Source organism: Phragmites australis, chromosome 9 (assembly GCF_958298935.1).
Source record: "Phragmites australis chromosome 9, lpPhrAust1.1, whole genome shotgun sequence".
Lineage (NCBI taxonomy): Eukaryota > Viridiplantae > Streptophyta > Magnoliopsida > Poales > Poaceae > Phragmites > Phragmites australis.
In genome coordinates this window covers 33,880,785-33,905,621 of record NC_084929.1, presented here as the reverse complement: position 1 = coordinate 33,905,621, position 24,837 = coordinate 33,880,785, and the positions used below count along the sequence as shown (strand labels likewise).

Sequence of the window (24,837 nt, the reverse complement as noted above, 5' to 3'; positions counted from 1 at the left end):
CATCAAACATATTTCAGATCTGCGAGCATTCACCAACCAAAGTGATATCCTTTCTTATCTACCACTTGAAAAGATTGGCGATAAATGCCTCGAACCAAATAGGAGTGATCAACAGCACTTGCTGGGTTAACCAACCAACGAGCAGCTGCAAGCTCACAATTCCTGAGTAAAAAAACACCTGGTATTCATCCCAGTGATACATTGCAGTTTGTCGCAATGCACCCAATCTGAGTCATCAATATTCCAACCACACAGGAACTTCACAAACAAAAAGAACAACCATCCAGGAATGCAGGGGACATAGCATAGCAATTAACCAAGTGATAGTAACTAGAATTAGGGTGCAACATCAAAATAACAGAGTCTCTCTTTGTGTTGACAACTCTTATTAGCATGGAAAACTGCAGTCTGCAGAAAGGAAAAGGACTTGCGATAAAGGCCCAACACTATACGTTGCTCTAATATACTAACCAGTGAAATACTAAAGATACTACAACCGGTCATTAGTAACACCACAAAACGGATAATCCATTCTCATATAGGCCATAGCAGAAGATCAAAACTTCCCACATATCGGACCACCAGATTACCTCTTGAGGTTGAGCAAGACCACCGCGATGGCGGCCGTGGCAGCAGCACCAGCAGCCGCGGCCGCCATCAGCACGGGAGACGCCGCCACCGCCTCCTTAGGCGTCACGGCCGAGGGAGCAGCCGACTCCTCCTCCGCCTCCTCCTTCTCCTCCCCCTTCTCCTTCTCTGCGGCGGCGGCGGAAGCCTTCAGGGCCTCGATCTCCTCCTCGAGGGCGACCTTCTCCTGGTACACGGTCTGCAGCTGGTCCCCGAGCCCCGCGCCCTTGCGCATCTCCGCCTCGTGGCTGGACTTCTCGGTGGCGAGGAGGTCCTGGAGGTGCTTGACCTCGGCGCGGAGCGTGGCGGCCTCGTTCTCGTTGGCAGCGGCGGCGTGCTCGAAGGAGACGATCTCGTCGCGGGCCTGGGACACGAGGACCTCGAGGCGGCGGGACTCCGAGGACAGGAAGCGGTTCTGGTGGCCCACGGCGTCGAGCTTCTCCTCCAGGTCGCGCTTCGTCGCGCGGAGGGCGCTGATCTCGTCCGCGCCGCCGGGCTTGGTGCGGCCCCCGCCGTTGGTGACGGCCGGGTCGAACTCGAACTCCGCGGCGGCAGGGGAGGCGAACGTCTCCTCGCCGTTCTCCATCGGAAACCCTTCCTCTCTCTCGGCGGCGCGGTGGATGCGAGGGTGGAAATTGGAAAAAATGGAAACGGCGCACGAAAAGTAGAGTCTTATTCGCGAATATATCGGGCCCGGAAAAGAGATCCCCAATGCTCCGATCGGACGGTGCAGGGAAGAGGATTCAGATTGGACGGCTGATACGGGGCAATAGGGTGGAAAGGCGAAAGCCAACTAGTTATATTAATAGCAACAAGTGTTGTGCAATCTAGTCATCTAATTATAGCAATTCAGTAACATATCTTTTATCAGCTTGTATAAATTATACGATGTAACTTTTATAATCTATAAATTACAAACTATTTTTTATAATTTATAGTTAAAATAAGCGAACCCTTACATATGAGTCAATAATATTATTACAGGAATAAATTTTTTTATAAAAAACTAATTAAATATAGAAATTGAGGATGTATTGATTCTCTTTATTAGATAAAGATGAAAAAATAATAGTGTATTAATAATTTTTAACTGATAGTATTTATTAATTTCAGAATTTTAAATAATTTTAATAATTTTTAACCATTTGATTGGAAAATGTACGGTGGATATGGCTCGAAGCAGATACCCACGGGCAAAGCAGGAGAAAAAGGCTCGATTCGCTCTTCGCCTCTCCCCCACCAGCTCGCCGCGGAGGGCATCGCAGCTCAAGTGAGGAGTGGAGGGGCTCGGGATCTCCGCCGAGCGCGCGCAAGATGGTAAGATCGGCGCTTTGATTGCTATGTTTTTGGTTGCGAGGATCTGTTGACCTCTATCCGTGCTTAAATATTAGGGTTCTTCAGTTCTTTTTGGTGGAGAAGATCAAGTGCCTAATATGTTGTGATTCCCCATTTTTTGTGTCATGTGGTTACCCATGTTGATCCTTTTTTGTTGGTTGATGCCTCACTGGTTCAGTTGCTGCTGGTTTTCATTGGCCGGGAGAGGTTTTGGAGAACTGTTTTCCCAATTTATTACTATTATATGGACTGAATGAGCAACATGGTACTTCGAAATTATTTTGATTATTCTTGTTCTATTAAGGGAAGAGTGACTGAGGAACAGCGAAAATTTTCGGGTTTCGCCAATTTTCTGAGCGAACTGCCTGAGTTGCGATCTTGTGGTGCTCCTTCCAAACTAGCTATGAGTTATGTTACAAGTCATACTGATTTTCTTGTCGGCATAATGGAGTGCACTTACATCAATACAGTCCACAAAGCATTGTTTGCTGTTTTCAATTTTTCATTACGGGTAAACATTGTAATGCCAAGTCATCGTCATGTGTTGTTCCTGGAATCTGATTGCTAGGCTAATCTTGAAATCTATGGAAACATATTTGAATCGAACAAAGATTTTTTTTATGTATCATGAATTCAGAAGTTGCATTTATGGCCCAAATCAGTGTCCTCGAGTCCTTGCTTCATGTGGTGATGCACACAGTACTTAGTTGTACACCATTTAATATATGATTGATTCATGCCATACACCCTTTTAGATATTGCGTTTAAGATACTGCCTCGTTGATCTAGATGTAGTACCCTATGATTTTGTAACCATATTTCACTCAACAAAAAGGGTGTGTAATATTAATTTGTTGGGTGTTCAAGGCTCCATTGTCCATTCATCAGTTCTGTTGTGCTTGTGCACCTTCTAGAGCACATTAGGGTGTGATATCAGCATGCAATTCTTTACCTTGTAGCTGTTTATTTGTTGCTGTTATTTCTGCTTTATGATGATCTTCCATATTACGTTGATTCACAATGATTTACCCTACTATCCCCATGAAATATGATAGCATGAGACGTTTGCTTTTTGTTAAAATAAAACAGTATCTATTTGCTGCTTGTCTCATAAATCTTTCATTTTCTCTGTTTCATTATCTAAACCCTTTAGTCTTCCAGAAAAAGAAATTACTTAATGCCCTATAAAGTAGAAAGAGTAAGTGCATTGATCGGTTTTAACTACAGAGTGTTTAGGTGCATTGATCAGTTTTAACTGCAGAAATCACATCAAATGTTCATCTTGACAATTGCACTTGGCACAAGAAAGAACGGTTTTTTTTTATTCATTGATGTGTTTGTTTACCAGATACCTTCTTCTGATGAAATTATACATTTTTCTTGTCAGGCTGACCCCGAGTTGGAAGCTATCAGGCAGAGGAGAATGCAAGAGTTAATGGCTCAACGTGGTGGGGTAAGCTACCAAGCTCCATGGCTAAAAGTTGAAGCTGTAATAACAATGTTTAGTTTTCCTTGCTAACAAAAGAGCTAGTTCGTGATGCTCAGTTTACTGACCAACTTTGATGTAATCGTAAATTTAATTAGGGCAATCAGCAAAATGCAGGGCAACAAAAAGCTCAAGAAGATGCAAAGCAGTATGATCCATTCCTCCACCATCTTCGCGATATTGTTATCACCTTTTTTCTCTAAGTTTCTTACGGTAAACTCTCTGGGAAACAGTTAATTGACTTCAAAACTAATTCTCAATCAGAGAAGCTGAGGAACGCCGACAGATGATGCTTGCTCAGATATTATCCTCTGAAGCTAGAGAAAGGCGTAAGTTCTTGTTGTTGATGTCATTTGTGATGCACTGAATAGCTGTTTTAGATCTTTACAGTTTATAGTCAGATGATTGCAGATCGGCCCACAGGGGAAGTTACGTCTTGTATGCTTGGTTTTTCTTTAACAACTTAGATGACCTACCTCTATACCACTTATGCTGTCTTGTGTTTCGGCAGTTGTGTGCATGTATTTCTGACAGTGCCACGCTGTTCAGCACAATTACCCTATCCGCATGCCTGGAGTTAGGATTTAGGAATCTTCGATGTTCCTTGAATCATCATTACATCTATTCCTCATGTTTAACGATGACAACCATTAAAAATATATTAGGAATTTAAGCTAGAGAAGAGCATGATTTTTTTTAGTGATGATGGTGTTTGCGGTGACTTTGGCTATTTCAGATGATTACACTCCTGGTTTGTTGGAAAAAATGCTCACTAGATTATTTAGTGAAACCCTGTATGCTATTGTGTTATGTGTAACTAGAGGTAAGGTCTAAGATGGAAATCGGTGTATTTCATGGTTATGCAGCCTTTATAAGTATGCATGCATCGAGTGTGTGGCCGCATCAACATAGAAGAATAGATTTAAAACTTCTTGAGTCTTCCTCATTCACTATTTGTGTGCAGTAAATACTTGTCATTAAGATTTGTGGAATTTATCTTGGTGTTGAAGTTAATGCTGTTATGTTTGTTTAAGCCTACCCAAACTTGCTAGGGACTAAGTCACTAAAGGCTTTGTTGTTGTAGTTGTTGAAGTTTGGTGGTAATTTAATAGCTTATCGTGGCTAATATTTTCATGAATGAATAATTTATATTTGAATAAAGAGCTCTTGTTTTTCTGTAAATTGCCTGCCTGTCAGAAGACAACATTGTAAATAGAGAATATAGTGGGCTGGAAATCAATCATGAATCTTCTCCTTTAAATGGTACATAATTATAGGGGCAGGGTACTATAATACAATGTTTACTTTGCATGAAATTGACAGTCTCCCGCATAGCTTTGGTCAAGCCTGATAAGGCTAGAGGAGTGGAAGATGTTCTTCTGAGAGCTGCTCAAACTGGTGGAATATCTGAAAAGGTAATAGATATGTGACACATTCTTGTGACTTTATGTACCCTTTCGCGTTTCAAGAAACTTGATAGAAGTGACTGTAAATTGTTGCACTCTTCTGGTTTGCAGGTGTCTGAAGAAAGGCTTATCTCACTTCTGGAGCAAATCAACACCCAGACGACCAAGCAAACCAAAGTTACGGTATGTAAAACATGATGGATCCTATATACTTCCAGCATACTATATTTGCATCAATCCTATCGATTTCATCAGACGAATGTACTTTGCTTCCAGCAATCGGTGTAACTGATCCGGTTTGCAGTATAAAATTCCTTGCATGTCATGATTATTATAGTGTAATTGATAGTATAACATCTTAAAAGAAACTAGTTTGCATTGTAAAGCAGAAAGATCCCAGAGTGGAACTCTCTCTCGCGCGCCTTGCCCTCCTGTTAACTCTTGTTTGCTTAACAGATTCAGAGGCGTCGTAGTGTCCTTGACGACGATGATTAGCTACAACCTGCAAGCTCAGTGCTATATGAGTGTACGATGAGCTGGTGGTGGAGTCAAAGTGGTGCCGAACTGTTTGCTTAAAAACGGTGATCTGATGTGACTATTTGATGGATCTTTGGTTGGTATATGATCCGGAGTCTATTTGGTGTCTCCATTGAGGACAGTCAAGATATTGGCTGTGGTTATCCCTGAAACGCTCATTATTCCTAAGCTATGGCATTATAGGTGCTTGTGTCCAATCCTACTATGTCAATCCAGACGCATTATTATGGTCAAGTTCGTCCTGTGCGGTTTGACGTCGCGCTGTCCCACTAGTTAGGTTACATTGCTTGTGACATATGGGCACATGATCTACAATCTAGTTTGCATCCATGGTAGCCACGCATGTGCCCTCTGAGCTTATCAGGTCCGGTCACCTGCATGAGTATTCGCATGTTGTGTCTTGTATCCAGATTCAGATTGTGATACAGGATTAGCCGAGCGAAGGACCCAAAGTTCACTGGAAACGGCCCAGCCGGCCATCTGCTCAATTGCACTGCACGCCCCGAGCGAGGTTTTTTTTTTATTTTAGCTTTTTTAAACTAATATTTAAAAATAGCAGTTGGATATTAAATTTATAAGAATTAGTCCCTTTTATCACGTTAAATTATATGTGGTGACTCATAACTTGATTTTGACTTTTTCTCTTAAAAGTTGTTTTGTTGTAAAAAAACACCCAAAAGTTTGACTCTGTGCAAAAAACCTTCCAAAAATTCAAAAAAAAAATCTAAAAAAATTAGAGACAATTTTAAGATCTTCTGTGAATTTTTTTTTTTAAAATAACATCCTTTGCATCATATTTCATGGGGAGGAAGTTTGAAAAAAAAAAGTAAAAATATGCATATCATTTATTAATTTATGTTATTTTAATTTTGTCATGTCTACCATTATTTTTTCTACATAAATAATTGTTTAAGTAAACTAATAAAAATGGTTTCACTAATTTTGAGGTGTTATGTATTAGTTATAAATTAATCTATCTGTAACATATTTACTCAATCCTGCACGTTGTAATAACTATTTCAAGATTTTATGTATTTTTAGAAGATAGAGGATCATGTAAGAAGACTAAAAAAATTGGTTTCGTGATTTTTGGATTAGTAAATAATTAACTATGCATTTAACTTGAATTAATAAATGAGCTGCATGTTTTTCTTTTTTTCAAACTTCCTCTCGCTGAAATATGATGCAAAGGATATTATTTTTGAAAAATAATTACACAAAAGGTCTTAGAATTTTCTCTAGTTTTTTTTAAAAAAATTGTGATTTTTTTAAATTTTTTTGAATTTTTAGGGTGTTTTTGCAACAAAACTAAATCTTTGGGGGGTTTTGCAACAAAATAACTTTTAGGGAAAGATAAAATCCAAGTGACTTTTGAGGGGTTTTTTTTATTTTTTCTTTATATTAATGTACGTGGTATGATCAAGATGGCCACCGGTACATGATCGTATTTACTGAAATAATAATATATTATTGTATTTATAATTTTAGTATAAGTATATTTAAAAAATCGATTTTCGTTACACTGAACCGGCACGCGGCGTGGTTACCGGCAACCGGCAGGCGTATGCGCAGCTGCGCGTGTTGGTTCAGGGAGTCAGCGTGGCCAGAACAGACGCCGGGGCCGGGGGTAGTCTGTGTTTGGTCAGAGCATGTGTGAGATGGCAGTGCTAACAAGTTTAGTGCCACTGCCTCGTAGATATACCTTGTGGATGGGAAAAAAAATTCGGCTGATATATCCGGTTTACCAGGTCTACTAATGGAACTGGTAAAAAGAAATTATCATGTTTACAGATACTTTGTTTGAATTTTATTTGAATTATTTATATTTTTTTGTTTGATATATCCGATAAATCAAGTTTATCGATGATAACCTCCGGTAAATCATGCATGCAAACTAGGTCGCCCAGGCTAGGCCCTGATCCGATCATATGGAGTATATTCATATCTTAACCTTAGCTAGAATGTATACCCGCTGTTAATAAACTATCAATGTTACACGAAAATATTTATGTATACGCTCCCGGACCGATACGGCTTCATTCCCTGCTTGCTTCCTCCAGTTCTCACCGTGCCAATGTGCCATCCTCTTCCTCCATCTGCACCTCGGCGCGCTCAACCTGAACCGGAAATGCTACTCTTGTGACGCTTGGCGATGGGAGCCTGAGCATCAGTGATCACCACGGAATTGCAACCTGGAATTTTCAGGGGTGCGAAATGTGAGATGAGCCAGGACGAAACTGCTGAGTGCAAGAAAGATCATGTTGTTTCGACGACAATAGCAATGTAAAAACAGCATCCAAGCTAGCATATTTTCAGCATTGGCATAACTATCAACCCAACTCCAGCAGGGGCCATTATGCTATGCGTTTGCTAAAAAATTTGAACTGCCGCTGCAGATACAAACAACAATTCAGTTCATCATGGACATGAAAGGGGCGACACTACAAACTGTTTGCCTTCAATTCAGTAGGTGGCAGGTGAGCCACCGGCGTATACTAATGCCAGACAACATTAGAATGGAAACTGGTTGTCATGCCTGCCATCTCGATAGTGAAAATTTTAAGTTCCTAGACTTGCATAAGGTTTCGAAAGCTGGTCAAAGATAACGGACGAGTAGCACAGCAGCAGTACCACTGCACTTCCCTTTGCAACGATATGATTGCAAAATATTGACTGCACGGCAAAGGACCGAAGGCCCAGAGAGAGAGAGCGAGATGCAGATCATATACAGGCAAAAGGGAAAGGCAATTGGTTGCCATGAAGACCGAAATGGCCCACATGAATCTTGGGGGTTCATGCAATGCAATTGAATGAATTATGGACACTGCACAGAAAGAAAGAAATGTGACACAGCAGCGCCCTAGTAATGTTAGGACAGATACTAGATTACCATAAGAAAAGAAGCACAAATGGAGTATATGGCCTGTAATTGCATAACATTCGGGTGATCATCTACATCGACCCCACGGCATGTAGATGAAATTAAGCAGCAAAACTCACAACTCACATCTCTTTCAAGCTTCATATTTAGCATCCAAAAACACTAATGCACTCAACTATTCCATCATCAAGCAACAATCAGTACATATCCAATTACTAAGAAATCAAGAATCACCAAAAATTGCTGCTACGAGTGTCTTTTCTCTCTGTTTTTTTAGTAGTCTTTATATTGTACAGATAAATGTATCGCCAAGAGTGGAACGATGAGTGATCATTTCTGTTTTCTGGGCAGCTGATCAAAGGATGCCAGGCTAGATCGCTGAACATTTTCCTAAGCAACAATGGATCTAGCTAGTCATGCACTCTTGTTGCATCTCCTACATTGTGAATGTGTTGATACAACAATGCTGGAAAAGAAAGATGACTCTGGTCCATGCTACATTTACACAAACAAAGATGGCAAGGATTCTACATGCACATTCAAACCTTCGCGTTTACTCTAAAGAACTCACGAACATATCATAACTCTATTTCCTTTATTCGCTCCTCTCTTTTTTCCCTTTACACAATCATAAATAACCAAACAAGAACAACATAACAGAAGCAGGACGAGCAAAGGATAAAGAGCACGAGATGTAAGTGACATGGAAGAGTACTGTCTGCGCACTGACCTGCTGCTCCTCTTGCTCTTGCTGAGGCCATGGATGTCCGGGGGCAGCCTGGTGGCCTCACCTCCAGCATCCGGCTGCGTCATTGCCATTGCCATTGTTGTCCCTTCTTCTTGCGGCGCAGAGCTTATGAGCGATGAGAAGCAAAGGAGCAAGCAGAAGAAAAATGTGTGTGCTCGTCTTCCAAAGGAAGGAAAGCGGAGTAGAGAGGCGGAGGGAGAGAGAAAGAGGGAGCGAGGGGGGCTTGTACCGCTGTACTGGTAACTTTGTAAGCAAGGAGCAAAAGGAAAGGAAGCGAGCAATGGCTGTCAGTTATTATTTCTGCTTTTTCTCCGGCCTGTACTGTGCTCTGCAGTCGGCTCACTGCTCCCACATCACACAGCTAAACAGCCGCTCCCTTGGTCTCTGCTCTCTCTCTCTCTCCTCTCTCCTCTCTCCTCTGTCTGCAAGTGTTGGGTACTTGGATCATTGGATGGATGGCCCATTTGGCATGTGTCACCGAGGGTGGGCTCCCACTACATTGGACCCAGCATCAGGGCCACCTGCCAGAGAGAAGAGAGTTTCCCCTGTCCTGAAATTTTCTCAAGCTGCGCTGTAGGCAATGGCAATTCAGGGATGTTTTGCTTTGCATTGTTGATTGCTTCTCTGCAGCCTACTCCAAGCGTTCCATTACTGAAATTTCTCGAGCTGCGTGTCGCTAGCAATGGCAGTTCTAGTGTCGCACAGCTCACAAGCATGGCAACATGCATGACCTGACAGTCCCTGTCCGTGGGCCCCTTCCATTCTTGGTCCATTTCAGTATTCCAGCACCACATATAAAAGTGAAAGAAGCTCCTCTTTCCGGTTTGCCTGTCTTTGAAACACGCATGCATGCACGGTGTCTGCGCTCAGTGCGCTGTGAAGCACAGATCACTTTGTTTCTCTCTCCTCTGTCCGCCTGCCGGCTGCTGCTGCTGCTTTGATCGTGTCTCAGGAAACGGGAAAGGGTCGACGCGAATCCAGATAGGGAGAGATTTGCCCGTGATTTCTTTGAAATTTTGGCAAGCTAGGTCTCCGATGTAGGCAGCACAAGGAAGAGGCAAGGAGATCTAACGTAACTACTGGATGCGTTTGGTTCGACGGACGAAGAGATCTGGGAGATGGCCGTCCACTAAAATGCGATGTTTGGTTGGGAGCGCGGGTGGACGGGATTGCCAGGTTCTAAAAATACTAGGTGAAGATGCTGGATGCTCTCTTCCGTGTAACGTGTGCGTTGTGATTTTGTATTTAATTCATAATTTTATTTAGAAATATAAAAGTAGTTTAAAAATTCTAAACGTTTTTATAAGTAAATTAGAGCTCACTAGCAACTTATTTTAATTTATTCGATAAAAAATATAAACCAATATTTAATTAAAATTCTCTAAATATCTTACTTTTATAACTTAAAGCAATTTTTAATACTCAAATAAATTCTCAAAAATCTAAAAAAAATCACTAATATTCTTCTCATATGATATACTATAAATATTCTTCTCATGCCAAAGCATAGCATCTCTCCACGGACATGACACGAGGGTCAGCCAGAACCACCATAACAAGCAAAAGAATAGCCGAATTACCAACATCATTGCACAAACCACGGTCGCAGACACGAAGCATCGACCGGTCACCTGCTTTATACGGACATGGCACGAAGCCGACCGGTCACCACCTGCTTTGCACGGACGCAACATAAGAGGCCGACCGGCTACCACCTGTATAGCACGGATGTGGCACAAGAGGCTGGTCGGCTTCACATGTATAGCACGGACGCAACAACAAGAAGTCGGACAACTTCACCTGTATAGCACAGACGCAGCATAAGAGACCGGCTGGCTTCACCTGCTCACGCACGGACGTGACCCGAAGGCCGGCAAACGACCCTGCTCACACACGGATGCAACCTGAAGACCGGCCGGCGACACCTGCTCATGCACGGACGCGATCCGAAGGCCGACAGACGACACCTGCTTACGGACCCGAAGGCCGGTCGACGACACCTGCTTACAGACCCGAAGGCCGGTCGACGACACCTGCTTACGGACCCGAAGGCCGGTCGACGACACCTGCTTACGGACCCGAAGGCCGGCCGACGACCCTGTAGCAGAAAGGAGGGGAAGGGGGCGGCTACTGTCGAGACCCACCGGCAACGGCAATGGTCACCATGGCGCTCCGGGCGAGCAAGAAACAGCGACGACAGAGGAAGGGATTGAGGTGGCTCTCTCTCTCTCTCTCTCTTCTCCTTCTCTCTAGCTCTCGGATCTCGCCCCCTCCCGCGAGCATCCTATTCGGCCTTTATAGCGGCTAGTAGGGTTCCTACGCGGAAGAATCGGATCGGGTGGTTCGGATTTTGGAGAGGGAAAGGATAAGATCGTGGGGAGATAAGGATGGACGTGCACGGCGGTGGCTCACTGGCTAGAGCACGGCCGAACCAGTGTGCTCGGCCGGCTCCAGCCCAGGGAGCAAGGAGAGAGCGGAGGAGGAGAGAGTTGGCTGGGCCGGTGGTGCGGCTCGGAAGCGCGACGCGAGAGAGGCGGTAGCGCGTGCGAGGGAGAGAGGCGGGCGAAGAAGAAGAACAGGTGTGGGGACGCCCTAGGGTAGATGCGGTTGGATGGGGTGATAAGGAGGCTGGGGCAGGGTCGGGCCGACCTGGTGGAGAAGGGAGGAGGGGGAAAGGCCGGGCCAGCCCAAAGGTCGGTTGAGCTACCTCCTTTTTTTCTTTTCTCTTTTCTCTTTTTTTATATGTGTATGTATATGGGTGCAAGCATTTGACAAAATGACGTTGTACAACATCCTCCTTGAGGTGTCGCCTTGAGGTCCCGGCTGAGGCTCTGAAGTTTCAATGAGGTCCACTGTGGGAAGTCGGAGCTGCTGTGCTGCTGAAGAGGCAAGCTTGACAACAATGACCTACGATGGACTCTGTCGTCTTTAGAGTTGTGTTGAGTGGTGTGGGAATCCTTTTGGTTTAGTTGTTGTTGTCAACGTGTCGTTTGGGTTTTTTTTGCAGGTTTTCTCTCTAATTAACCGTGTAATTGTATGGTTTTTGAATCCGATTTTCCTAAAAAATTAGATTAACTTTTTTTTCTAATATAAAATCGACAGAGCTCATACCGTACTTACTGACAATGAAACAAAGCATACAGGCAGCAATCTTCGGTCCCTCACGATGGCCGCTTGGAATTTTGAGATTGCAAACGGTAGAGCGACAAGGTCCGCTGTGGGGTGACCGAGTCTTGGAATTTGCCAACTGCTCCGTCACTGGATATAGCACCTATTTTATCCATCGCTTTTGTCAATTGAGCTCTCAACAACAGACAGCTGCAAGAACCAGAACCTGTCGAGCATCTCCTCCTCCAATGCTCCTACGCCAGTCAAGTCTCCTCCCATGTATGGTCTTGGTGCGGTCTTGCAGGTATTGTTCAGAATGCCGAGTTAGATGATATTCTCATGGGGTCGTTGTATAAGGTCGGCACGACAGGCACGACTAGATGTTTACATCTTGTAGAACTACATGTTGCCTCTTTCAGTTTCTTCATGTAAGCTCTTTTGATCGGTATCTTCGAGTTGCCAATTTGTAACTGCACTTTGTTCTCTTTCTTTTCCTTCCTATAATGAAATGGCAGAGCACCTGCCATCTTCCTTAAAAAAAAAACAACAGACCGCCATGATGCTGCAGTGCTTAGCACTAATCTGACAGGTCAATTATTTGATCACTTGAGGTTGAGATGCCGAGTGGCTAGCCAACTGCCTTATCCAACACACCAGTTTGCCAACGCCAGAGGCTAGTGGCAAACTGCCAATTGCAGGAATCAATTCAGAGTACAGACTTGGTGTGATCTGGTGGAGTTGGCCAAAAGACTGCACTTTCTTTGCCTCGTTTCTATTTCGCCAAATGATATCCGCCATCCCATCTCATAGATGGCGATACAGCGATTACTCCTCAAAAAAGGAGGCAATGCAATAAAGAATGCCATCTTTTTCAGTTCGTCAACTCCTCCATCGATAAAACTATTTGCCGAGCCTTCACAAGTCAACATCCACTGGCTAAAGGCCTAAAGTCCAGTCTCCTTTTCCTGTAATGTCCTAGTACTTCTGTAAGGAAGTTGACTCCTTTTATTTTAGAGGAATAATTAGGCCGCTGACTCTGTTACCTCAAACACCAAGTAAAGCACGCAGACATTTTACGTCGACTGCGCATCATTCGCAAGCAACAACGTCGACAATCCTTCTCAAAAGCACAAATTTTCAGTTCAGCTCACCTTTGGCAAATATTGGAGTGCAGCACAATTTCTGTACTTTCTGTTGTTGAAAGGCACACACAAAAATAAAATTCACATCTGAGCTCAAAGATGCATGAATTGTTGCAAGCAACCACGAGAACGATCACAGGTGCAGAGAATGGTCGCTTGGGTTCAATGCAATGTCAAACGACAAGGATGGATCCACTGAACTTGTATTCTGCAAGCAATGCAGAGTGCAGAGGATGGTCGCCTCAAGTTGGGTGCTGGGTGCAACGCAAAGTCAAACAGCATAGATGGATCGATTGAAATGGCACTCTGCTAGAACTATGTTTCAAGGTAGGCTTCATGCAACTCATTTTCCTTGGCCGTGCGCACACGAGGTTTCAGAGTTCGTGGCCATCACTTTCTTATCTGCTCGAAGATCCTCTCGGTCTGGCGAGATCAAACCGGACGCACGACTTCTGATCTCGCACCTTGTTCGTTTCTCGTCAACCGTATCGCCGTCATGCTTGCACATCAGCAGCATGCGTTTTGATCAAGTGGCAAACTGCAAGTACGTCAACACTTCCTTTTCTGGGACAGAGACCAACCGAGAGATGCCAAAATGGTTGGCCTGTTGCGGTTTAGAGGAGGGGGTGGTTCAACGAAAAGGGGCCCGGTTCTTTTTTATAGCAAGCTTGTAAAAGAAAAAAAAGGCTCTGTGGCATGATTGCGGTTGGCGCGAAAAAGATTAACAAATGGAATGTCAGGTGGAACAGCATTCAATCATGGAAGAACTTTTTTAATGCAACCATTTGGTGACGAGACGCTTCAAGTCTTAAGCCTGTAAGAACCTAATGGTTGACATCAGAGCGGATGCAGGATGGACTGTTAGGAGCTCATCTCTTTCTTATCCCTACTATCTCTCATTCCTCTACGAGGAGCACATTAGGGTAAAGGGTACCTTTGGTTGACTTTGTATCCCTACTATCTCTCATGATCGCTGTTGTTGTGAACCCTAACTTTGAGTTCAGGGCAGCAAAGTAACTTTGGGATCTCAAAAAAGTTGAGTTCATGTGCACAAGCCGTCTGAAAAACGCCGTTGCTCCTTTTGGCGTCGCCAGATCTAACGCGTTTACCGTGTTTGAAAGGCTGGCACACGTACCGTTATAGGGATTAGCATCCTCTGACTTTACTTCGTGTTTTCCCATCCGCTACAGTAAGCTCCCTGTCGCAGGCAGCTTGTTTTTTTTGCCGGAACAGGCAACTTGTGGTAAAATCGAGCTCAAGTGCAGCATAATCAGCGTGCTACCACAATCCGCGTGCTGTGATATCTTGTTTCACTGGATTGTACCATTCACCGTGCACGTATGATCCAAAAGCATTTTTTCCCGTCCACTTTAAATCGGTACATTTGATTTCTCATCTGACAAACAGCTAGAAGCAGCACAGCCCTATCTGCCATTTTAAACGACGGCAAAAGCCTCGATTCTTACTTGGATCGGTGGCGAAATGAAGGTGAAGTGACGTAGAATCAACCCGTCGGAACAAACGGGGGACCTGGCCGGCGGGAAGGAGCGACCGACGGCGCACCGGCGGGCAGGTGAGGACGAGTGGAGACGAGCTCACGCTGGCCAAGGAAGCAAAGCAACGCATCCGACTCGCACCGTCGCACGCGACGAGCCAGCCATCCGCCGCCTTGGCCCACCCGTTCGGCCGCCCGCGCCGCAAAGTGCACGCATCCACCTCGCCACTTCCAATTCGGTCGGCGCAGGGCACGAGCCCCACCCCCACCTGGCCGGCGCCCTCACGCGACGCCGCTTGTGTCCGGCTCGGCGTGGCCAGCAGCACCGGCCGCACGTCGCGTGCCATCGATTCGCGGCGCCGGGACGATGCCGATGCGCGCAGGCGCAGCATCCGAATACGCACCCGTGGGATTGCTCGTGTCGCGGTTAGTGGGTACCTAATAAATAATTTTAGATCACTATTTAGTTTATTTTTTAACTTAATTAGATATGAGTGAAATTTTAGTTTATTTTTTTATTTTGGATATATCTAATAGCCCAAAACATACAAAACTTACATCTCTAATCATGGTGAACATGCTGCGCGTGGCGCCGTGCATATTCACGGGAGTATTCCCCTGAGGAACGGAACGACGCATATGCATGTTTGTTCTCCGACGCCAAGGAGGCTCGGGATATTCAATCCGTTCGGATCGGGATCTTTTTCTTTTTCCTCCGATGCGGCGACGCATTTACAACCTGCCGTGTTGTGGTATCCCGGCAGGTCCAGAGGACCGACGGCTGCCGTAATTCGCGAGCGCTTGCACGCGTGCAGAGTGCATGGACGTGACGGTTTTTGGCAAGTGTTTGTGAAAGATACAGTACACTTGATGCGATTAACGGACGTGAGTCTAGCTTGGAACTTGAGTGACCGCGTGCATGCTACACTCCACGGCAAGCCGCCGCCGTTGTGTGTGAGCTTGCGTCACATGATGATGCGACATTGACCCTAAAGAGTCCTTCCTGTAATGGTTTCTAGATGTTTAAATGGAGGATTAGGTGGCCACACAGTACAATTTTGCTACCGAGTTCCATGATGCCATCGGTGGAGTCGAGTGTCAAACCACCAATCGTGGCCTCGGAAGCGCACAACGCCTTTCTGGTGCGCACTCTTACTTGGATGACCATGGATTCATTTATACACAACGGTCTTCGCTGAACAATCCAAACACAACAACACCCTTACATGCACTGATTTTACTCTGCTTCGTAGGATTCTCTTTGCTGTTCCTGATATCAACGACCCTGACTAGGACTTTGACACGTTTAACGAACCTCCTAAAATAACTCGGGCGGAATGAGGGTTGGAAGTACCGTCAGGCGTGAAACCGCGGACCACTGCACCCTTCCATGCACCAAATTTACTCTAATTCATAGAACTGGCTTTACTGCTATTGCTATCAGCGACGCTAACCAGAACTTTTGACACGTCTAATAAACCTCCTAAAACACGGGCAGAACGGGAGATGAAAGTTCCGTTGGCTGTGACCGGGAGAGTTGGGAGTTGACCGGGGGGGGGGGGGGGTAACGAGGAGAAGTCCAAAGGCTTGTTGGTTAACCGGGGACCAGAGCGCGCTCCCAGCCTCCCACCACGTCACGAGTCCACTCCCATCTAACAAGGAGTCCGAAGGCTTGTTGATTAACCGTGGACCAGAGCCTCACAAGTCCACGCCCATCGTTCACACCACAAGCCTGCTGCTCACCAACGCGTGCGCAGAAAGATCTTTCTGATCCTCTGCGCTGCGCTTTTTGCACACGCCAAAATACCTTCCATGTTCTAAACTTGCAATTCTTCCTAATCCAAAATACAAGTCCTCCTCCTCCTTGTATATATATAAATGCACTCTCTCATAAAAAAAGAATCAACATAGCAATAGGTAGGCTAAACTCGACAGGAGTCATTGAGAACAAAATAAAACCACCACACCACACCACCGTATCGCAAGAACATAGAGGGGAAGAGATGGCACCGACGGCCGTGACAGGGAGGTGGACACGGGTGCGGACGCTTGGCCGCGGCGCGTCAGGGGCGGAGGTCTTCCTCACCGCCGACGAGGCGTCAAGGGACCTATTCGCGGTTAAGTCCGCCGCGGCACCGTGTAATTTTACTGTGCGACACAAACTATGCAATGAAATTTGTTCGTCCCCAAATTTTGCTCCGTTTATTCATATTCTTTAATCTAGAAGCTCCTGTTCTTTCGAAGCCATTCTGTTTCTCGCGTAGGAAGCTGTATTCATTTGAACGCTCTCGTTACTCGTTACGTGTTGACGCGTAAACTCCAGAGAACTGAAGTTTTGCCGCAGCACGTACGGGAGTGTGAAACCGTGGAGCTAAAAATTACTTGCTTCGACGCATGAGACAGCACGTTGCGGCGCCCGCGTCGCGGTGACCGTGACTCTGATGGCGAAAAGCACAGGAACCCAGCGTGAATCCTCAACTCGTCAGCTTTCCCTACCACGCCACGCACCGAAGCTTCCACCGCAGAAGAATCGCGTCGACACGGAAAAGCGCGGCGTCAGCGCGGACGTAGAAAGGGCTCTGTTCTGCGGTCAAAAACCTTTCGGACCTGGTAACCCGGGTGTCAGGAAAGGCAGCGTGCGAGCCGCCGGCCGGCCCCTTTCACAAGTAAGCGTCGCGTCCCGCGGTTGCTGCTCCCGGTGGGGATCCGTCTCTCCGGGGAAGAAGGGATATCCAGCCTTGGGTGCCCTGCTTGCCTTCTGGATAGCGTGTCGGTGCGGGATCAGGAGCTGGCTGCGCTGCGCCTGTGGGTTCGTCCACCGCTGCCGCCGGTGCTTTCCAACGTTTCCAGACTGTGAAAGGCGTCATAGATTATCCGCGGTTTAGTTGGTCCACACGGCACGTACAGTAGGCTGCCAGCCAGTGGAGTGCAAGCCATCGTTTTTTTCCGTCGCTACAAAACATGTAGCGTTGCATCAACACTTTGCATCTTCCTCATCTTGCTACCAACCTCTGTCTTTACTCAACTCTAAAAGCAACACTCTCCGCGCCCTCCTCATCCACCGCTACTATCCTCCCACACTAGCTACAATTTCATCGCCAACAAACTCTAACACGGGTGAAGCCAGGCGAGCGATAAGCGGAGTCTTCTCCTTTACAAAACGGGATCATACATAGCTAGAATAATAATTTAGATTTGATTTCACCAAAATTCGTCGGGCTCAACTAACCCGATAAACACCCCTAGTGTCACCACTAAACCTAAGCAACTAAGTCAACTACCATAAGTAGCCGTACCTTCTTACAAATCGACGGTTGTGCCTGTGCAGATTACCCAGCAAGTTATTTGATATTTTTTTTCATGATTTCTTCCATGTAAACCCCCTAGGGAAGGTTCACACACCTAGGGCTGAAAACGAGCCGAGCCCCTAGCAAGGTATTTGATTTTTTTCATAATTTCTTCCATGTAAACCCCTCAGGGAAGGTTCACACACCTAGGGATGGAAACGGCTCAGCTCAGCTCGTGAAAGCTCAGTGTACTGATAGCTCGGCTTGGTTTGCAAACTGAGCTAAAATGATGGCTTGGCTCGGCTCGAACCCTGACTCGAGCCAAGTCACAAGGGCTCGCGAGTTTGCCTACGACGAGGGCGTGTGGGCGATGACAGCGAGGGCACGTGGGTGGCGAAGGCCTGCAAGGCATCGGCGAAGATGACGATGGCCTCCACGGCGCGGGTGATAGCGGCGACGGCCTTCATGGCGCGACACTGAACCTTGGCAGGCGATAAGCGTGTTGTCAGGGTTGAATCGGACGGCAGAGGGCGTGCCCTTAAAGGAGACGCGGTGGAGGACCACGTGGCAGCGGAGGTTTGCGTAGAGCGCCCAACCATGGTCATCTGCGGCGAGGAGGAAGTCACCCGAGGGGGAGGGGGGTGACGTTAGAGGAGGACTTGAAGAGGAGGGTGAAGGAGGAGGCGGTGGCCGAGGAAGTTCTGGAAGCGATAATTCATGGCAGGAGAGGAGGGGAAGCGGGGTGGGAGGCTAGGGTTTGTAGGGAGGACAGTCTCGTCAACAACGAAAAGATTTTAGTGGATTTTGACTTGCCCTGTGACTTCTGATGGGTCCAATAGCTTCGTTGGGTCGTGGATCGGAGTGGGCTAATTCAGGATACCGTTCGATGGCAGCTCGTCCAACGAGCTAGAGACGGCACTAAAAGAGGCTCGTTTGGGCTAGCGAGCACTCACGAGCTAGCTCAATTCGACTTGTTTTGGACAACATGTTAGTAAGATGATTCAGACTCGGCTCGTTTGGACAATGAGTCAAGCTAAGCTAAACTTTCACAAGCCCAAGTTAGCTCGTGAGGCCCGAGCTTTTTTTCTTACCCTACACACACCCAGACCCAAACAGCCATTTAGCCCTCGTTTTCCACATGCCTGTTCCCCGGCATCCCACGTGGCCAAACATCTCGACCGGTCATCAGTCCATAATCCACACGCTGGACCCGCCCTGCGCGGCCCACAAGTCAGCCTCCGCACGAGGAAAAACCGTACTCCCCGCGCGTCACCGCAATCCTCATGTGCTTTCGCGAGCACGCCACCGAGTCGGGCACCGAACTCGGCTCAGCTTCCCCCACGCCTATAAATACTCGCTCGACGCGGGCGCAGTCGGATCAGCGGCGTCGCGCCACGCAGACGCGAAGTTCCGATCGAGACCTAGCCAAAGAAACCGCAAGAAACCTAGTGGGATCACGACGATGGAGATGGACGCGGGGATCAGCGGCCGCCGACTGACGCGGCTCCGCACGCTCGGCCGCGGCGCGTCGGGCGCCGCCGTGTCGCTCTTCTCGGCGGGCGAGGAGCTCCTCGCGGTGAAGTCGGCGGGCGGCGCCGCGGGCGCCGAGCAGCTGCGGCGCGAGGGGGGAATCATGGCCTCGCTCTGCTCGCCGCACGTGCTCCGCTGCATCGGGTTCCGCGCCGCCGCGGGAGGGGAGTGCCAGCTGCTCCTCGAGTTCGCGCCCGGCGGTTCCCTGGCTGACGAGGTGGAGAGGAATGGGGGCCGCCTGGAGGAAGCAGCCGTACGGGCGTACGCAGCGGACGTGGCCAGGGGGATCGCGTACCTCCACGGGGAGTCCATAGTGCACGGGGACGTCAAGGGGAGGAACGTGGTGATCGGCGCCGACGGGCGGGCAAAGCTCGCGGACTTCGGGTGCGCGAGGTGCGTGGGCTCGAAGGGGCCGATCGGCGGCACGCCGGCGTTCATGGCGCCGGAGGTGGCGCGCTGGGAGGAGCAGGGGCCGGCGGCCGACGTCTGGGCGCTTGGATGCACCGTCATCGAGATGGCCACCGGCCGCGCCCCGTGGAGCGACATGGACGACGTGGTCGCGGCGGTGCGCATGATCGGGTACACGGACGCCGTGCCGGAGGCGCCGGAGTGGCTGTCGGCGGAGGCGAAGGACTTCTTGGACAAGTGCCTAAGGCGAGACGCCAGCGAGCGGTGGACGGCGGCGCAGCTGCTGGAGTATCAGTTCTTAGCATCAGCTGGCTGCGGCGTCAATGCAGAGGATACGAAGGCCAAGTGGGTCTCTCCCAAGAGCACGCTGGATGCCGCATTGTGGGAGTCGGACGCGGATGACGAGGATGATGAGCAGCCAGAGAGCGCCGCCGACAGGATCAGGGCATTGGCAGGCCCCTGCTCGGCCTTGCCAGATTGGGAATCCGACGAGGGTTGGATCGAAGTGTGCAGCCTTCGCTCCGAACTTCCCGACGCAGCGGCCGCCGCCCAAGAAGTGAAATTTCCGACGCACGGTGAAATTTCCGACGCGGCGGTGGCGACGTCGTCCGAGCAGATGCACAGTGACGTTTCCGATCTGCCGATGGCTGCGACGGCTGTGGAGACGATGCACTATGCAATTTTTTGGGGTGACGAATCGGAAGCAGAAGCTAAGGCTGAGGTTTTTGGTGCTGACTTGGATGCCGGCGATGACCCCCGGCACAATGTAGGAGCTGCCGATGCCTACGCGCATCAGCAACAGCAATATATTCATGCGAATTTCACTAGTGATCGAATTGTACTCCATCTCGATATTTCTGATGAAGAAATAGTAAAAACTCTTTCCGTGGTCAAATCGCCTTTGTTTCTCTTCCTCCTCCTCTTATCGTCTTTTAGCTTGCTTTTTTACTGACTCCCACTGACAAACTTAGGCACCGTTGAACACAGGAGTTTTTCTTGAATCCTGCGAGAATTGAATCACATTGTGTGAAATTCCGCGTTTCAAAGACAGCCCTATGAAACTGAACTGGGATTATTACCGTGAATTTGGTGCGGCGTCACTGTCCAGTAGAACGATGAACTCTATCTAATCTAACAGGGCTACCCATGCAGTAACCGTTTGCGTGAAAAGAAGAAGAGATGAAATGACAGCATCGGTGACCCGGATTAACACCTTTTCGACAACTCACAAATCCAACTCAGCCATATCAAATCCAATCTCGTGTCGCAAGCCCAAAGCAACAGCAAAAAAAGGTTGTTACAGTTTCTCGGCAACTTTCGGAGTTGCCGAAAAATTTGGCAAGCAACTCGCGGTCGCGGGGCGCCCTTCATCGTCATCCCAGCACAGGTGTAGCCTGCAACCACGACCCCGTCACAGAAACACGCTCGAGGCATGTGGCGATGGCGTCGCTGCACTGCGCTTGGCTTCTAGAGATTTTTTTTTTTCCCGGCAAGAAAACGCTGGCGGTGTGGACGCGGGGCCACGACCTGTCCGCGCGCGACGCCTTCCAGGTGGCTGCGAGAGAGAGCCCAGAAACATAGCAGGCGTACTCGTTTGCTTGGTAGTTGCCAGGAAGGCTGGGGCCTGGGGATGATGTGCACCTGTTCCGGATGCAGGCAGCCGGGACACTTGTCCAAGACCTATGGATGAGCTCACCCCTGACATGTGCGCACAAGGTCTCCGTTTGGAGTTTGGTCTCGTTTCTAGACCACTTCTGTCGAGCTACTGATTTTTTCCAGTACACCATTTAGCTTTCTCCAATTTTTTTGGACTGACCATTTACTGCTGACAATATGTTTCTACTAATCTAGATGCCATTTACTAATCAGTTCAACGTTTCTGGAGACCGGCATGTAATTTTAGAAAATGCATTGGCTAGAACAGAGTAGTTGGATTTTTGACACTTGCGTTTACACACACCAGTTGTGCCGGTGGCTCTCAAGAAATCGGAGTGCTTTTTATGGAGTGAAATCAGAGTAGCTAAGAATTCTGCAGGTTGCCAAGTGCCAACGCAACCGCCGAAAACTGCCAACAAACTTGGCATGCATGCGCCAGTGCCTTTGCGCTTTGATCTGACTAATGCTTGAAAAGAACTTTCCCCTGGTATCTTGAAGAGCAAGGGAGATTGGAATCTTTTTCTTCCGGAACAAATGGAGACTGGAGTTCTAGTAGTAGTGGCGCTGCTGCATCTGGAAACCTGTCCAGTTGTACAGCATCCGAAAGAGATCAGACAGACTAAAGGCAGAAGTGCAGAGCCACCAAACTGTATGCACAACACAAGTTGCAGCTTCATCCAAGATCCAGATAGGCATCTCGCTGCAGTTGCAAATATGATCAATTTGTTTGACGCAAATTAACACCTAATTTGACTTTCAGAAGTTAGTTGGCTGCCCAGATTCTGAACTAATGTGATACCCAATCATTCGTAAGCCATCGTCATGGGTAGCATCACTCGTCGAAGTCAGCATTTCAGGTCAGCTCCCAGAGTTCTTCTTCAAGCCACAGCTCCATTCTTTTTCTCTCGATCCATCGGGCATCTTTCCAAGTCATTCTCGGCTGGTAATCTGGTACGGTTTCGGATGAGAAATGCTGTTCCGTGTCAGAACGGGAAAAAAGGACTTGTTGTAACTGTATTCTAGACTGCAAAAGCGACGGTTTAAGACCGTTCTGCAGCACACATGCAACGAACCAACGATAAATTATAAGCTCGTGCTTTATGGACTGTGGAACTAGTACTTGTCTACGAGTCAGTTCAACTGTCACGTTTCCTAAAGAATGTTCAACTGCCAGGCGCTGGATGGGATTTGGAAGGACGGCCGGAGGAGGCAACACGGTCTCGCCGACTCGGTGAATTTAGGTAGTGTTTGGTTGGAGAGCGAGGTGGGATGGGATGATTTCATTCATGTATTTAGGGATGGAATGGGATGGTCTGGAATCAGATGTTTGTTTGGTGGGTGGGATGGAACGAGTCTATTTTAGATTTTGGGCTCACTGTCAGTGACCCGTCCCAAGTGGGATGGCTGCGTTCAGCCTTTTTTTTGGAACGGATCTGTCCCGAATCTTTGAAGAATATTCTCTGATTCAGAACCATCCCGTTCCACTGAACTCTAACCAAACAGTTCAAAAATAAGATGGAACCGCTCCGTCCCACCCCGTTCCACGAACCAAACACTACCTTAGTAGTCATGGCTTACGAACACACTCACATTTGGGTCGAGTTTTCATTGGCCTGGAGTCCTTTCTTTATGGTGTTTGCTATTGCAGGCTTCTAAAAAAAGAGAGACTACCAATGGGAATTCAAATAAATTCAAGATGCACAATCAATTTACAAAAGTAGTGCATCTTGAATTTATTTAAATTCAAATTGAATTAAAAAGAAAATATCAAATTGAATTAAAAAGAGAATATCATAGAAATGATAAAACACAAATAAATGGAGCATTACAGAGTAATTCACTTTTTTACCAAATAATCTAGAGTTGAAAATATTTTATAAATTAATACATGTATGATAAGAATATTAGTGAATTTTTTCCTGTTTTTTTAGAATTTATTTAAGGCATTAAAAATTTCTATAAGTTATAAAAGTAGGCTGTTTGGAGAATTTTAATTAAATATTGGCTTAATTTTTTTATCAAACTAATTAAAATAGGTTACTAATGAGCTCTAGTTTACTCATAAAAATATTTAGAATTTTTAGATCACTCATGTGCCCCAAATAAAATCAAGATTTAAATAAAAAATATGAAAACACATGAACATATACACTGACATGGCTATATGAACAGTGCACACGAAAATTATTGGTCCGATCAATGGGTGATATGTTTTGGTGTACTGAAATAAGATCTCGCTGATCCATCAGATAAGATTAAGGTTTCATCCACCGAACGAGCGAGACCTTATAAACCCCGTATGTCCATCGGTTTTTTATTACTTGACAAGTAGGGCTTAAAAGGTGTCGCCCGTTCATCCGACTAGACCTTCATCTCATCCGATAGACAGACAACGGTAGCATATTTCTGTGATTTTTTCAAACGGACGTGTAATTTTATAAATATTAAACAAAATATATATAAACAAAAAAAAATCCCTGACTCGCCTTCTCGCGCGCCCGCGCTCTGCCGCACGCGCTGGGGCCGGCTCGCGTGACCACCTCGCCGTCCTGGGCCGCGTGCGCCCGTCTATACCTTGCCCGACTGGGCCACTGCTCACCTGGTCTTCCGTGTACGCACCTCCGCAGGCCGTCAACTCCTGATCATGCGTGCACAGTGCTGGACTGAGCACAGGAGCTACACCAGGCCGACTGCCTTTCAGTGCGCGCTTGTGCCGTTTTTCTCCTTTCCTTTTTCCAATGCGCACATGCACCGTTGTGTCTATGGAATATATAAATCCTTTCACGTCATACGCCACGCGATCCTTCACACCATAGATTGTACATCTCCATGTATATCTTATGATATAATCTATCTTATATGCACGTTTCTTAACTCGAACGTCCCGTTGATCTTCCTTGTCACTGACTATGCCCTCATAACATATCTGCACATGGGAAAAAACCAACAATCAATTCCAAACACAAGTTCTTCAAACTTGATCCACGTTAATTCACACAATATCATCAATATGCTAAACACTTTGATTTTGCCAATTTCACAAAAAATCCAAATTTTCAGCATTCATAATTATTGGTGTGATTTTCTATCGGATCGGTTTTACATAGAACATTTGGCATCGTTCAAAAGGCTTGCAAATTTGATTGGAGTAAGCAGATTTGAATTTGATAGATAAGTGGCGTGTTACTCGG

At 46.8% G+C, this 24,837-nt stretch overlaps 3 protein-coding genes across 3 annotated transcripts; 2 read left to right on the top strand and 1 right to left on the bottom strand.

Annotated features, from left to right (window-relative positions):
• Positions 1-312: 312 nt before the first annotated feature.
• On the bottom strand, positions 313-1,276 carry LOC133929342 (uncharacterized). Its single transcript, XM_062376063.1, has one exon. It carries the CDS (start codon positions 1,211-1,213, stop codon positions 587-589), a length of 627 nt encoding a protein of 208 aa, XP_062232047.1. The 5' UTR covers positions 1,214-1,276; the 3' UTR covers positions 313-586.
• Positions 1,277-1,779: 503 nt separating this feature from the next.
• LOC133929341 (uncharacterized) lies at positions 1,780-5,588 on the top strand. Its single transcript, XM_062376062.1, has 7 exons — positions 1,780-1,944; positions 3,350-3,415; positions 3,547-3,596; positions 3,713-3,777; positions 4,772-4,863; positions 4,966-5,037; positions 5,311-5,588. The coding sequence occupies exons 1-7, from the start codon at positions 1,942-1,944 to the stop codon at positions 5,347-5,349; spliced, it is 387 nt and encodes a 128-aa protein (XP_062232046.1). The 5' UTR covers positions 1,780-1,941; the 3' UTR covers positions 5,350-5,588.
• A 13,829-nt stretch (positions 5,589-19,417) lies between these two features.
• LOC133929340 (mitogen-activated protein kinase kinase kinase 17-like) lies at positions 19,418-20,957 on the top strand. Its single transcript, XM_062376061.1, has one exon. The coding sequence runs from the start codon at positions 19,515-19,517 to the stop codon at positions 20,940-20,942; it is 1,428 nt and encodes a 475-aa protein (XP_062232045.1). The 5' UTR covers positions 19,418-19,514; the 3' UTR covers positions 20,943-20,957.
• Positions 20,958-24,837: the final 3,880 nt, after the last annotated feature.

What these genes read in the sequence shown, in the direction of transcription:
- LOC133929342 (XM_062376063.1), bottom strand. Translation starts at nt 1,213, where the DNA reads ATGGAGAACGGCGAGGAGACGTTCGCCTCCCCTGCCGCCGCGGAGTTC.
- LOC133929341 (XM_062376062.1), top strand. An exon ending in CTCTGAAGCTAGAGAAAGGC is followed by an intron (nt 3,778 to 4,771) that starts GTAAGTTCTTGT and finishes TGAAATTGACAG; the next exon opens with TCTCCCGCATAGCTTTGGTC. An exon ending in CCAAGCAAACCAAAGTTACG is followed by an intron (nt 5,038 to 5,310) that starts GTATGTAAAACA and finishes TTTGCTTAACAG; the next exon opens with ATTCAGAGGCGTCGTAGTGT.
- LOC133929340 (XM_062376061.1), top strand. Translation starts at nt 19,515, where the DNA reads ATGGAGATGGACGCGGGGATCAGCGGCCGCCGACTGACGCGGCTCCGC.